This window comes from Empidonax traillii, unplaced genomic scaffold (genome assembly GCF_003031625.1).
Source record: "Empidonax traillii isolate 1590-97213 ecotype Southwest subspecies unplaced genomic scaffold, ASM303162v1 scaffold1310:size247655, whole genome shotgun sequence".
Lineage (NCBI taxonomy): Eukaryota > Metazoa > Chordata > Aves > Passeriformes > Tyrannidae > Empidonax > Empidonax traillii.
In genome coordinates this window covers 91068-105962 of record NW_020956503.1, presented here as the reverse complement: position 1 = coordinate 105962, position 14895 = coordinate 91068, and the positions used below count along the sequence as shown (strand labels likewise).

At 38.3% G+C, this 14895-nt stretch overlaps 1 protein-coding gene across 4 annotated transcripts in view; it reads left to right on the top strand.

The window, feature by feature from the left end:
- The first annotated feature begins 353 nt into the window (after positions 1-353).
- The window catches only part of GPRC6A (G protein-coupled receptor class C group 6 member A), a 30065-nt gene continuing 15523 nt past the window's right edge, over positions 354-14895 (top strand). The window contains exons 1-8 of one of the 4 annotated variants that reach the window (XM_027906512.1): positions 403-424; positions 596-723; positions 2269-2572; positions 3482-3520; positions 4447-5274; positions 8025-8237; positions 8820-8943; positions 10248-12697. In XM_027906512.1, the coding sequence (XP_027762313.1) occupies positions 671-723; positions 2269-2572; positions 3482-3520; positions 4447-5274; positions 8025-8237; positions 8820-8943; positions 10248-11356 (2670 nt within the window). In that variant the 5' untranslated portion in view covers positions 403-424; positions 596-670 and the 3' untranslated portion in view covers positions 11357-12697. Of the gene's footprint in view, positions 724-2268; positions 2573-3481; positions 3521-4446; positions 5275-8024; positions 8238-8819; positions 8944-10247; positions 13238-14895 lie in introns of those variants that run through there. The other 3 variants (XM_027906509.1, XM_027906510.1, XM_027906511.1) reach the window with 3 other exon arrangements.

The window sequence follows — 14895 nt, the reverse complement described above, 5'->3', positions numbered from 1 at the left end:
AAAGCAGTCTTTTGGTAGTTTGAGGTTGGGGTTTTTTTTTGGACCAGAGTCTGACCTAAAGCACATTGTGGCAGCATGGTCTTTTCTCAGTACTCTTTGAACCAAACTCTTAAGATATTGTCACAGCAGCATCACTACCATATTATATGATTGCTTCTTTGCACCCTGCACTCACTTGGAAGGTATTCAAAACAAGCCCAAATTTATACCAAAATATTTGCCATGTGTTTCAGATAATGTATAATAAGCTTTGAACACAGCACAACAGATTTAATGACCATCATTTCCTTTTAAACTCATTTACACTTCTCCCTCCTACTTCATTCTCACATTCCTACACCCTCACGCTTTTTGTGACAGCATTGCTTCAGTACCTTCAATAAAACAGCCTCAGCCAGTGAAACAAATACAACCACCTTATGAGGTGTGACTAACTTTGAGTGCAGACTTTGTCCTTTGCTGCTCTTTACAGATGACACAGGAGCCCTTGCTGGCCCTGCAGCTGGGAGTGAGCGAGTGGAACAGAAACATGGCATTCGTCAGCTTTTTGATCCCCTGCTTTGTGATGGGCACTGATATCGCTTTCTCTTGCCAGAATGCTGCCGACTTCGTGGGTGCCAGTTCTCCAGGAGACATTGTTATTGGAGGTTTGTTTGCAGTTCACAGCGAAATGCTGCATACAGAAGAAGATCCCATCAAGCCAGTAATTCAGAATTGTGCTGGGTGAGTAATACTGGAAATTACATATATAACATAGAAGAGATCACTGAAATTGGGCATGTAACTCTTACATTTAAGGTCAACAAATTCTAGTTCTTTTGCTTTTCTTAGTCTTTAAAAATACCTTGGACATCACACAAATTTCACTTAATACAGGACGACAAAAGCATCACAAATTTACAGTGAAAAATACTGTGGCTGCTTAAGGAATGGAATAAGCATTTGATCCTATTTCAATCTTCCTAGATAATCTAGTAGCCTTGGAGGTTTGTGCTGAACAATCATTTAATTTCCATGGAAATATTAACTTACTATAGGTCTGAAGGACTCTGCTGTGCAGCTAATCATTTTTTGTTGAGAATTTGAACGCACATGATTTGAACACAGGCAGACTATTCCATTTTACCTAAGCCAATAGTCAAGTATGCCTCCCACCTCAGAGGGCACATACCTTGCAGATGGATTGTAATTATATTTATAATTACTGTAATTATTAAACTTGGAATTATAATCATGGTATTATGTTATATGATAGACTACTTATGTTATATGATAGACTATGTAAACACCATGTTATGAATGCATTCAGGTTCAGAGTATGCATCAGAATATTCGTTTTGTTGGCTCCAAATCCTGCTGTGCTTGAAACATCCATTTTTCTGGAATGCATAAGAAGGAAACCTGGTGAAGAACTTTAAAAAACAAAGTTTTCCTAAGCCCACGAACCTCAAATATGCACTTTGTTTAATTTAAATACAGGTTCAAATCCTCAAATTTTATTTGAATTTTACATTCATCTTAATCCCACATCTGAACTAATAAACAGAGAGGCATCCATTTCAATTTACAACAAAATGTTGATAAAGTTGATAATTTTGTCAATCTTCCATTATTTCTCTATGGAGTCATAAATCGTCTCAGGTCCATCTGAAATTTAAGTTAGTTCACAGATTTGTAAACTTTAGAGAAGTTTGCCTGAGAGTAGGGTTGGTTATATTACAGACATTTTGTGCTAGCACAGTTGTGGTTAAACATCTGCTTTAATATCCACTGGAGATGACTGAAATAGCTGTACTAACTTCTCCAGGTCCAAAGAGGATTTTAGAAGTATCAATGCAATCACTAGAGACTTCAACCTCTGAAATATTTTCTTCTACTCTGAAATATTTAGTACTTTCTTTGCTTCGTGCATTTAAGTACATACATTCTTTTAGAAGGCTTACTGGGCAGATATAGTAAATCGGAATATTTTAACTGACATCGACAGATACATCTCAAAGATATCACTAGCAAATTTTCATGTGGCATGAAAATTAAATTCTTAGTCTTTTTTTTTTTTTCCAGAAAAACAGGGGGTTTTTTCAGGCATATATTAAGTTCTGTGTTCATTTTCTCTTATCTCCCATTAGGTGAGATAAATATATGGTTTCTAATCTTTTGTACACTAAAACCCAAGAAAATCACACAAAACTTACTACCCATCATTTCTTCTCAATTGTTGTATCCAGCAATGTTTTTCAAAAAAATACCTCCTGTGTTTCCTGACAGCTTTGAAATTCAAGTTTTCCTTCAGACACTTGCAATGATACACGCTATTGAAACAATCAACAATTCAACACTGTTGTCTGGAATTACTCTGGGCTACGAGATATATGACACGTGCGCAGAAGTTACAAAAGCCATGGCATCTGCTCTGAGGTTTCTGTCAAAATTCAATTCTTCTGAGGATGCTGTAGAGTTCAAGTGTAACTACTCAGACTATATCCCGAGAATTAAGGCAGTCATCGGAGCCAGCTACTCGGAGGTGTCGATGGCAGTTTCAAGGTTGTTGGCTTTGCAACTAATCCCACAGGTAGGTTCTAGGGAGTTACATTATTCTGAACAGAGGTTCAAATTTACCTTAGAATAAAGCTGCAGTCCTGATGATAGGAATTGCAAAAGCCACACATTTACTATAGGGCAGGATTTGGCTCAACCTAAGGACATCAGCAGGGGTAGACTTTAGCTCCAAACGGAGGGCTTGATTCACTTGCCAAAACAAAAGTAGTAAAGAATATTTTATATGCCTGAGGCACATGCATCCAAGCGCTCTTTCAGGGTGATGCTGGGCTTTTGTCAGCCTGGCATTGCCATTGGCCAGTCCTATTTGTGCCAGTTACTCCAATGTACCTTGGATGACACTCTAGGACTTTGTTCAGGACACAAGGTTACAGCTGTCATGTCTAGTCTGGCAGGTGGTAAATATGACAATACTCAACCTCAAACAAACAATCAATCAATCAAACAAAAAAGGATACTAAGTCAAATCTGGACAGAAATCTGGGAATCCTCTTCTGCCCAGGAGAAATTAAATGTTAGAGTCAGATAAAACGATAGACAGGGAGTGAGGAAGACTGCTCTAAAACTCCTGTTAGTCCTCAAGCAGTAGAAGAGAAAGAATACAACCATTTGGATCCACGCTGGTCCTTCCCAAAGCATTGTTCTTTATTTCTGACCTCTCTAGGACTGGTACTGCCCCACACTTGTGGCTTTACCAGTGCTTATGTTCCTACTTTCACCATTGTAAAAGAATAAGGGTCAAGGCTGGGACCAACAAGCTAAAAGCAGATAACTTCCACACCATCATGTCTTGCACTTTGGTTTTGCCAATTGATATAAATTAACTCTACAAAGGAGCAATATAGTAGCCAAACACATGGAAAAGGCATAAAATCTGAACAAAGGATAACTTCTAACTGAATCTTCTCCTCTGCAATGGTAGGAAGTAATTCTGACCTCCAACGCCACTACAGGAGCTATATAGTAAGTATGAAAACTAAAGTGCCACACTTGAACATAACCAAAAGGCAAGTGGTATGAAACAAACCTGCATTAGGGCATAGATGGAAAATGGGACCCAGCAGATTTTTCTTTTCAATAGCATCTGTAATCTTTTGACACCAGTAAGATTTGGTATCACCTCCAGACAGGTGACTTTTATTTTGGAAAGGTTAGATTTATTTTTTTAAGAACTGTCAAGAAATGTAGGGAAAAAAGTTCCATCAAATAAATAGAGAAGGATTAAAGCTAGAGAGATTTGAATAACAATGTTCAGTTTATCTTTTTCTAGCTACATTCACAAGAAAAAAAATAATAAATATTTTGTACAAAAGAATTAGAGCATTCTGTAGTATTTTTTACTCTTTGTTTTTCTGGGAGGTTCTTCAAACAGATTTAATGATTCTTTTAATGATTCTTTTAATGTATATAATAATTAAATATTGGAAAGAAAAAATATATAGAGGGGAACCATACTAACACACTCAGTGATAGAAAAATGCTGCAGTATGTAAAAGTACTAGGAATTTGAATAGTAACTCAAAAAACAGTTAATGCTTCCACTGTTTTAAATATTGTTTTGAATAGTATGTTGATAGTATCTGAACAGTTTAAACCAAAATCTTTATACCATCATAACTGTCATATCCATTCTGAAAAGTTTTGTTCTCTGCCTTCACTGAACTATGCAGATGAGAATGAAAAAAAAATGGAATGTGGAATGGGTACTGGGCACAAGTCTGAATCCTAAGAGCAGGGAGAGGAAACTTGCCCCATTTGGCTGTAGCTTGTTGATGCTCACTCGCAGGAGAAGGGAGGTTGGATCAGGCTGGAAGAATGGGCAATTGTGGCAGCTTTGGATATCTTGGGGGAGACCAACTCCGTAACTGAATTGTTCGCTCTTCCTAGGTCAGTCCGGCATCATCAGCTGAAATCCTCAGTGACAAAATCAGGTTTCCTTCTTTCTTCAGGACTATCCCCAGTGATTTTCATCAGACAAGAGCAATGACCCACTTGATCTGTGAATCTGGGTGGAACTGGATTGGAGTAATCGCCACTGACGATGACAATGGGCGGTTTGCTCTGGAGAGCTTTGGGGTCCAGGCCATGGCAAACAATGTTTGCATAGCTTTTAAAGAAATGCTACCAGCCTATCTCTCTGACAGCACCTTTCACAACAAAGTTGATCACGCAATTGAGAAGATTGTCAAGGAAACAAAAGTAAATGTTATTGTTGTCTTTATGAGACAGTTCCATGTGCTCAAACTATTTAAGAAGGCAATTGAGAGGAACGTGAATAAAATCTGGATTGCAAGTGATAACTGGTCAGCTGCAGTCAAAATCAGTACAATTCCCAATATCAAACAGCTGGGAACCATTGTGGGATTTGGATTTAAAAGTGGAGATATGTCCTCATTCCAAGACTTTCTGAGAAACCTCCCTGAAAAGCCTACTGAAACCAACAAGTTTTTACGTGAATATATTATGCTTTTGTCAGTCTGTGCACACTTGGAATATCATGATTTTCAAACGTGCATTTCAAACCAGTCCCAGGATGACCTATTGGAAGATGTTGAGAATAAATATCAGATCTGGAGACATGATTTTTTGAATGCTAACATTGAACCAGGATTTATCCAAAGTACTATACTTGCAGTTTATGCCATAGCTCATGCCATTAAAGGACAATGCAAAACCAGAAACTGCAAGGATCCCTCTGCCTTCACTCCGTGGGAGGTATGATGTTAATTCTTTCAGGTCTCATTATCTCTGCCTAACTTTCGCCTCATTTTTTGCTCCCACATTCCTAGATTTTCTAACTTGGTCTTTTTTCTAAATGATATTTTATTCCTCTTCCTGCCAGAGCAGCAGTATCTAGCTGCTGCAGTGGTAACTACACTGCAGTATTGTGTCCCTTTTTTTGGCTTATGTGTTCTTCTCTAGATACAGATAGCTATTGGATGGTGGTAACTGCACAGCCACCACCTCCTCCTTGATGGGTACAATAGCATGGCTGTAAATATGTGATTCCACAAGTGGAGAAGGGGTCTTGAGCTTCTGGGTTTCATTAGCTACCCTAACACTTCCTCCATCACCTTCAAAGAGCACATAGAGTAGGTGCCAGCTTGAGTGAAGGCTCCACTCTGTAGGCTGCTTACTGGAACATCTTGCTAGCTACTCATGTAGGATGAAATAAAATGTGTAGTCAATCTACAGTTGACTTATCAGCTCTTCAGCTGCTAGTGGTTGGTACTGTTGCTGTAAACCACTGTAATACAAATCTATGAGCACTCGTGAAACATGGGGATACTGCTGGATAGGAGCATTCACCAAAGAGTTTCAACTTTCTCTCTCTCACCATTGTATCTGTTTTGTCTTAATTCAAGTATTTTTCTCTATAATGAATCTCTACTTGAAACTGAAAATGCAACACATTATCAGTTTCATATTGATTTATCCTGAATTGACTGGCTGGAAAATTAGATGTAATCTTTAAGATAGGTGAGGTACTCATTATCACAGTCAACTGGGTGGGAAAAGAAGAGGAAAAATCAGACAAGTAAACCTGACCTGACCTTTTACCCAAGAACCTGCTCAGGAGTATTCACTTTTACACACTTTTACTCTGAGGATTAAACAAATGTTAATTTAAAAGTCAAACAACCACTCTGACTTGCTCTGACCTCTTATCCTAGGTCAGGGCAGGTCAAACCAAGATAGGGGATTTGAAAAAAAAGCCAACAAACCAACCAACCAACAACCCAGTAACAACTGTACTCTTACATGAATTTGTAAATGCAAACGGGACAAATTCATGGCTGCTCTGTAGGAATGCAGTTTTATGGAGATGTATTTACATCATTGTTAAGCTAAATCCCAAACCATCAAAAGTAAAAATCCTTTTAAGTTGTTAAGCACTTGTGAAGAAAACTGAAAGCGATAATTATTTCCCCTGTGCTGTTTTCATTACATATCTCTTCTACGCTACATTTAAACCTTCTAGAAAGGGATAGATAGATAGATAGATAGATAGATAGATAGATAGATAGATAGATAGATAGATAGATAGATAAAGTTTAGGATCCAGCTAATCCACATCACACATCTCTATATACAGAGAAACAACAGAGTGATTGGTGTTACAGACTTCACAAAAATAATCATCAGATGCATCAAAATGTTGCTAAATATTAACCTCTTCCATTTGAAGCTCTAGATATATTCAAAAAGCTATGGTGTCCTCATATTGTTAGAGAAACTGGAAAAGTGGAGAAGAGAAATACTGAAAGACTAGTCTGAGTATATACAATTAAAATAAATCCTGTTCAGTTCCACACAATTATGCAGCATCCAAATCAAATGCACTACTGGTTAGAAACACACCGTTTTTTTCATAAATTACATGAACTCTCAAAAAAATTAGATTATATATGAAAAAGTGGCATGTTATATACAGCAGATGTGTTACACATATTTGGCAAAGCCTTTTGAGGTAATATACCTTTCAGAATGTTTGCTAAATGCTATGAATATCACAAATGGATTCATGTAAGTGCATGCCTTTCAAAAGCAGTTGAACTCAGCCTTTCACCAAAACATTGAATTTTTTCCTTATCAGTTAGTCCCTGGTGCCAAAAAGTCACTAAGCCTGCAAAATAATAAAGCTTTTTTTTAATTAAGAACCATGGTAGCAAATCCCCATGAACTGAGAGTGGGTTATATGTGCCTTAACCTGCCCTTTTCTAGATTCACACAGGCCTTTTTGATCTGGCTTTTTGTGATGAGGGAGGCAGAAATGTTACCCTGTTGAACAGAATCAATTACAATATGAAGATGGACAGTTGCCTTATCAAAACATTCTTGTTTTGGTATTTCCTATGACCTGTCAAATATGGCTTTGCAGTTTATTGCCATTATGCCACTGATCTCTTCATCTGAGAAAACTGGCACATTCTGTTCATTTAACAATTCTGAATCTTCCATTGCCTTACACAAATTCAGTCAGAGTAACAGCTGAGAACAATGCTAGATATTTCCAGACGTACTGGGGGAATTTACTCCGGAAGAAAGTGTTGCCCAGATTGCCTCTGATGACAGTAAAGTAGCAACAGAAGCACCACCTTCCCTTGTCCTTTAAAGGAAGGGGAGTGTCAAAGGACCATTAGTTCTTGCAAGCAAAAATATTTTCTCCTATCGTTATACCAAAATTTACATGGCTGGAAAAAATACTAATCTGAGTACTTGTGCACACTGCATAGAGTTAAGAAAGTATTAATTTTTATTAATAGATTTTTTAAGGTCAACAGGATTGTCTGTTCAATGCAATTCTGTAAACAGCTATAAAGATGAATTTAGATTTTAATACTTCTCTTAGTCCTAAAAGCATTTCTTTTTAACTTGATTTTATCGTACAGATGTTAAACTACTCAGTTTGTCACACTGACATGATACTGATGTATGTTATCATTCCTTATACCTATGTGCAGCTCCTTGAAGAACTTAAAAAAGTTATAATCCTTGATGATGACAAAGAAATCAAGTTTGACTCCAATGGAGATATGAGCACCAGTTATGATGTACTTCTTTGGAAAGAAATTGATGGCCACATGGAAATCACCACTATGGCAGAATATGATGCAGAGAAAGGTGACTTTATCTTTGAGGATGAAGAGAAAAAAAAAGATTTTCTGAATTTAAAGGTAATTTTTAATTTATCAACATAACATGTGAAATTTGTTTCATATAATTTCTTCTCCCTCCAGCATTTGCAACTGAAGAAATTTTTTTTTTTTTTTTTTACGTGAAGACTCATATCTGTTGAGTTTATTGTTCAAAAAGAAAAGAAGATGCTTTGTTGTTTATTTGATCCTGTAAGAGCTGGAATAATCACGGCTACGTGAGTAGACAGTGCCATACATGGCCCCCGCACTGGTGTACACAGAACTAGTGTGTGGGCCTGGACAGTTCCAGCTGGATAATCTGTCATCTGTGCATGGCTGGAGGTCTGAGTTCATGGTGCAGTTCCCCACCAATGGGACAGGGAGAGGCTGCTTTACTAGGTGGGTTGAATTGCAGTCTCAGCATGTGAACATAGCTGAGGACAGAAGAAAACCTCAAATCTTGTCCCTTTTTGTGGTGCAAATGTTCAATATAATTTTCAGATTCTCTTAAAATATATATTAAAAAAAAAAAAAGAGTACAAATTGCGGCATTACTGGAGGTTTATATTAATGTTCCTTAGTGATTTTTTTAATTTGTTTTCTCTTCACTGTACACTGCAGAAGGTTCAGTCAACATGTTCCCAGCACTGCAGGCCAGGCCAGATGAAAAAGGTTACAGAAAGTCCACATACATGCTGTTATGAGTGTGTTTACTGCCCAGAAAACCATTACAGCAATCAAACAGGTAAAGAATTGTGATCCAAATAAAGGTTTATTTAGACATCAATACAATTTTTTTATATATATATAATGTGCCTTGACAACCTTGAGTTTAACTTTGGAATAGGATTTAAATATTTGTTTATGATCAGTTTCCCATAAAACTTGGTATAAATGCTTCTTAGGAGACCAAACTTAAAGCAATTACATTGGCCAGCTAACTAGTATTATCCTTTGCTAGGATGGAAATTCTGGTAGGTTTATCAGTGAGATTTATCTCATTTAAATAAAGTCTTGCCTCCCTGTCTTTCCGTAGTACACCCAGTCCAATAAGGAAGAACTTCTTGACTGTGAGGGTGGTGAGGCACTGGAACAGGTTGCCCAGAGAAGTTGTTGCAGATGCCTCATTTTTGGAAGTGTTCAAGGCCAGGTTGGATGGAGCTACCTGATGTAGTGGAAGGTGTCCCTGGTTTTGGCAGGCGGATTGTAACTAGATGGTCTTTGAAGGTCCCTTCCAGTCCAAACACTTCTATGAGCTTATGCATCTATGAAGTTCAAGAGTTATGTATTTTGCTCGCCAGAATTGTACAGTAATATTTTCTGATATCAAATTTGATGTGCACCTTAACCAGTGGTTCATTTATAGGCTTAAGCAAAAATTTTAGGGGAAAATTAAATATGGAGGAGAGAGATGGAATTAAGAAAATTGTGGTACTGTGTGCTTTCAGTATCCTAAGAGCAGAAGGAAATTAAATTTTACCTTCTTATTCAAGTAACTGTGAAATTTCTCCATGTCAGAGGATTTTCAAAGCAAAAGCACCTTTCAAATCATAAACTAAAGCATTGTTTGTTCTTGTTATTGTATTTCAAAAGCTATCTGCAATGAGATTATGCATGTTAGGTGTTTTCTTGTCAAAATAGACAAATAAAGAAAAATAGATAACATTTTTTGCAAGAGAATTGATTATTTATTGTCAGGTTTTAGTTAAAATTTGCCTGCCCAGAGCTCTGGTCAGGTCACATATTGCTGGTCAGTGATGACCGAGACAGTTTTAGAGCCCTGTTCATTCTCCCTGTCCTCTCCCTGACCCTAGCTGCAGCAAAACCTTGCTCCCAGCTGGCAGGCAGTTCTGCCAGTGCCACCGCAGCCACTGCAGCCCCGCAGCTCCTCCACCTGGACAGCGATAGCAGCAGTTAGAGGCAGTCCGACACGTCTTTTCCTCTTACCACCCCTTCCCACATTGCTCCTGCATCTCAAGGCCCGATAATCCACTTCACAGCTTATTTACTTTAGGTTCCTAAGCTATCTTCCTCTATTTCTGCTTCCAGATATGGATTACTGCTACCGATGCAACAACAAATCCTACTGGGCTCCTATCAACAGTACCACATGCTACAAAAAGACAGTCCATTTCCTCGCCTGGACTGACTGGTTTGCTGTTTTCCTCCTCCTTCTGTCTGCTTTTGGGGTTGTATTGGTTTTGTCAATTTGTGTAATATTTACTAAAAACTTGAATACACCAGTTGTAAAGGCATCTGGTGGTCTGACTGTCTGCTATATTATTCTCTTCAGTCACTTCCTAATTTTTTTAAGCACTATCTTCTTCATAGGCGTACCCACAGAATTCAAATGTAAAACTAGGCAAGCAGTCTTTGGCATAAGTTTTACACTCTGCGTTTCGTGTATTTTAATAAAGTCACTAAAAATTTTACTAGCCTTCAGCTTTGATCCCAAGCTTCAGAATTTCCTGAAATGCATGTATAAACCTATTCCCACTGTGGTCACTTGCACTGGAATTCAAGTTATCATTTGCACCTTCTGGCTAATATTTAGCACACCTTTTGTAAGCCAAAATTTCTCAATTCCAAGAGCAATAATTCTGGAGTGCAATGAGGGGTCTATTGTAGTTTTCGGTATTATGTTGGGCTACATTGCTGCCCTAGCCTTTATTTGCTTCATATTTGCCTTTAAAGGTAGGAAGTTGCCAGAGAACTACAATGAAGCTAAATTCATCACTTTTGGCATGCTAATTTACTTCATAGCATGGATTGTATTTATCCCTGTCTATGCGACTACATTTGGCAAATACTTACCAGCAGTGGAAATCATCGTTGTTTTAATATCCAATTACGGAATCCTCTGCTGCACTTTTCTTCCAAAGTGCTATATCATCATTTACAAGCAAGAAACAAACACAAAATCTGCCTTTCTCAAAATGGTTTACACATATTCCTCTAAAAGTGCAGGTAGTGTTGCTGTTAGTCAGGTTTCTTTGGATTCAAAGTCTTCCAGCTTCCGAGCTCCTATCTCAGACTCATGTAAAACTGACAAACACTCTGTGAATGGAAACTGCCAGTTCCAAGTGCCAGGGCAGTCACTAATAAAAGGCAAGGTTCTTCCTAAAAATGCTGCCAGGAAGAGAGTCTCCAGCATATGACTGTGGTAAACCACTGGAAGATAAAAAGCCATCTTAGAGAGCCATTTATCTTTCAGATCTCTTTCCTTTTGGCATCCCAAGGAGAGCAGGACATGTGAAAATTCTTCTCCTGTACTTAAGCAGTTATCCATTACCAGATCTGAAAGGCTTTTCTGGCTCTGAGAGTCCAGCCCTTGCTCCTGCAGGCTCCATGATGCGCAGTCCCCTTCAGCAGGACCCGTGGGAACCTGTTCTGCAGTCTCCCTTCCTCAAGTGAGGCAGAAACATCACAAAATTATTATTTCTTACAGTCATATAGGTGGGACCATATGAGTTTACTCCACCTCTTTCGCCTCGTATACACAATTGTTTAAGGAGCAATTCTTCTCATCTGGCCCCATTTCACAGATCAAAGAGAGCCTTGTCCCAGCCTTTGTTTGCTAGGATAAACAAGCCGAGTCCTGCAGTCTCCACTTTTAAGATAGGCTTTCCATTCTCCCAAACTTCCAAAAGTAACCTTTTTCACCTGGTATCAGTGAATTTCTCTTTTTTTCCTCCCCATAATTGCACACCTTATTCCAGATGAGTGTTGCAGTAACTTTTAAAGTTCCTTGTATTTATCAGGATGGTACTGAACTGGAGACAGATCTATAAAAGAATTAAAGAATTTCTCTGGAGCTCTGTAGTTATACATATGTTCATCTACCTTTTTTTCCCCATACTCAGAGGAAATATACTGATTCACCTTGTGCACCTCCTCTGATGCACCAGAGGAGAGAGCCTACTGAGTTTGCCCCCAGATGTCCTCTTAGTTGAGAGTGTAAGGACAATATATAATGTCAAAACTTAAAACTCTCATTGATTCCTCTCATTAGAATAAATAACATAATTACCAATATCAGCATGAGTACATTCTGGGAATTTTGGGGGATTGGATAGAAGTTAAAAAAATCTGATTTTCAAAAAGAATATGACAATGCACCGTTACAGTACATAGAAACAGCACAAGATTGAACTGGCATGATCTGCATTGGGTGAGTCTCTGCTCTGTAGCGACTTGAGCATAGCCATGCTGTGCCCTCTGTATGAGAGACAAAAGGCAAGTTCACAGAAGGATGGACTTTTCTGTCAGGGTAGTGGTACCACAGAGCTTTTTCAGACTCTAAACAGCAGAGCTACACTGTTACTCCAGGACCAGGAAAAATTCTTTTCCATATTCCGAAAGCCAGAAACATATTTTAAGTCCTGTGCCAAGTTACTAAATTCCTTGACTTTTGCCCATGCTTCTGTTTTGATCCAGAATAACTGGATGTTGTAGCAGAGCAAAATAAAATTCAGTAGATTTGGTGTTACAGTAGCATTGTTATGTAAAAGATATATCTATTTTTATAAAAATTTTATTTATATGTTATAACCCTTATCCATATTTTTCTACTGATATTTTGTTAAAAATAAAAAATAAATCACATTTCAAAAATGGACATGGGCAATGAAATTATGACACCTAAACTGTGTATGTACTGTGAACCTATGAAGACATTTTAAAGTCATTTCAATGGCAAGAGTGCTATTACATATGGACTTTTGTAATTGCAAACATTCTGTTGCTGGTTGGAGGAATGAAGTTTTATGCGTATACATTTATACGATGAATGCTGTTCATACATCAGTTGTTGCAAATACTTTGCTGGATGTGAAGTTATGTATAATAAGGTTACTGCAATTTGACTACCAATGCAGCAAGAAGTCTCTCCCTAAAAGAAAGAAGCAAAGCTTACATTGCGTGACTGTCAGCAATCAGCTGGTTAGAAAAGTTAATTTAGCTCAAATGTCATACCTGCATTTATTGTTTCCAAAAATGTTGAAGCTCCAAATATCTTGAAGCTATATGAAAGGGAATGATTAAAGCCATATTGTTATTTCAAATTGAGTTTGCTTACTTAATTTCCTCGCCTCTCCACATGATCTTCTGTTTTGGCCTTGAACAACAGCAATACCATACCTGTAAGGTGTTTCCTCTGTAGATCTCAGTCTGCTTCCTAGGAACTTCCTTGAGGTTGAAAGTTGTGTGTGGTACGGCATTCCTCCTACAGGACCCTGAGGAAAGAGGAACAGGGCCTGGTGACAGCAATGTGAAGGTCCCTACTGAGGTATCTTTAAGGAAGGACACCATGTATGGCAGAATTTCAAAGGAGCCCTACTCGCTGCATATAATTCTTCAGCTACTAGGGTCTTGTTCAAAGCACAGTCAACAGTGGAGCTGAGGGTGTGTAATAGGTTTGCGAGCTTGCCTTGGCAGAAAATAGAGACACTATACCAAGCTGTGTTACATGTTTTTAAATGTCTTGTCTGTAAGAAACAACTGATCATATGAAAGTAGAACATAAAGGGATTGTGCTACAGAGGATATGAAAAGGCTTAAAATAGGAGTTCACTATGCTGAAGAAGGATTTGTGCACTGTCACCTGCCCAGAGCAGTAACTATTCCTGTTACCAGTCATGGGGATATGAAATGAGCAAGAAGCAGATTTTCATTCCCTGAGCACAGAACAGAATCACCTTCCAGAGTCATAGCAAAGTCTCAGCAGGATGCTCCCAGAGCCGTAGCCCATAGAGCAGGACATGTGGGGCCAAAGGGGTCAGGTCATTTTTTTCTGGCTCACAGCACACTCTCCTTGTTTACTTTGGAAAGATCCTAAAACTAATTCTCAAAACACTAATATCCCAGGGGCATATTTTCTGTCTCTGAGAGCAATAGAGAGAACAAATGTCCCCAAATACACTGCTGTCCACAGAGAAATTGAATGTGAAAATGGTGTTAGCTGAAGTCAGCAGGAGGCTGCCCTGGACGTAAACACCGTTTAAGCTTTTTGGGTCTCATTCATTGTTAATGATGCTAAATGATGCATTCTGAACCCACTATCACACAATGCACAATACCTTCAGGGAGACTGAAGACGATGAAGGCCACCAAGTATTCAAGTCCTCTTCTCCAGGTCATAATTTCCTCAAGATTTCAGTAGCTCTGGCTGTGGAAATGCCTTTCAGCTGCCCAGAATCTTTAGGATGGTTCTTTGGCGAGAGCAGAAAATTATTTATATGTGTTCCAGGCTTCCTCCCAGAAGCTCTGCTCATGGTCTTTGGAACTACAGTGACTCTAAATGTGTGGTTTACCATCATGAGTAGCAGCTAATAGCAGTGTTTGGTTTGCTGTTCATAATGTATGACACTGAGCATCCCAGGTAAAGTATCGTCCTCTAGGTCATTTCTATCAGTGTATATTCATCTCCTTGACAACATTCCGAAAGAGAGCAGAGCTGCTCAGAGAGTGTATGTGAGTGCACAAAGAAATGCATCTCTTCCTACATGTTATTTTTAGAAGGACATGGGAAAGCTGACATAGAGCCTTGATTCTGGGAGCTAGATTCTTCCATCTAGAGACTGGCTCATTAGCAAACAAAAATTTTGTTCTGAAATAGAATGTGGGAAGATTGATTTATGAATTTTTTTTTTTTTAAGTTGGAATGAGTTAAATAGATTGGAATGGCTTTGATGTTTTA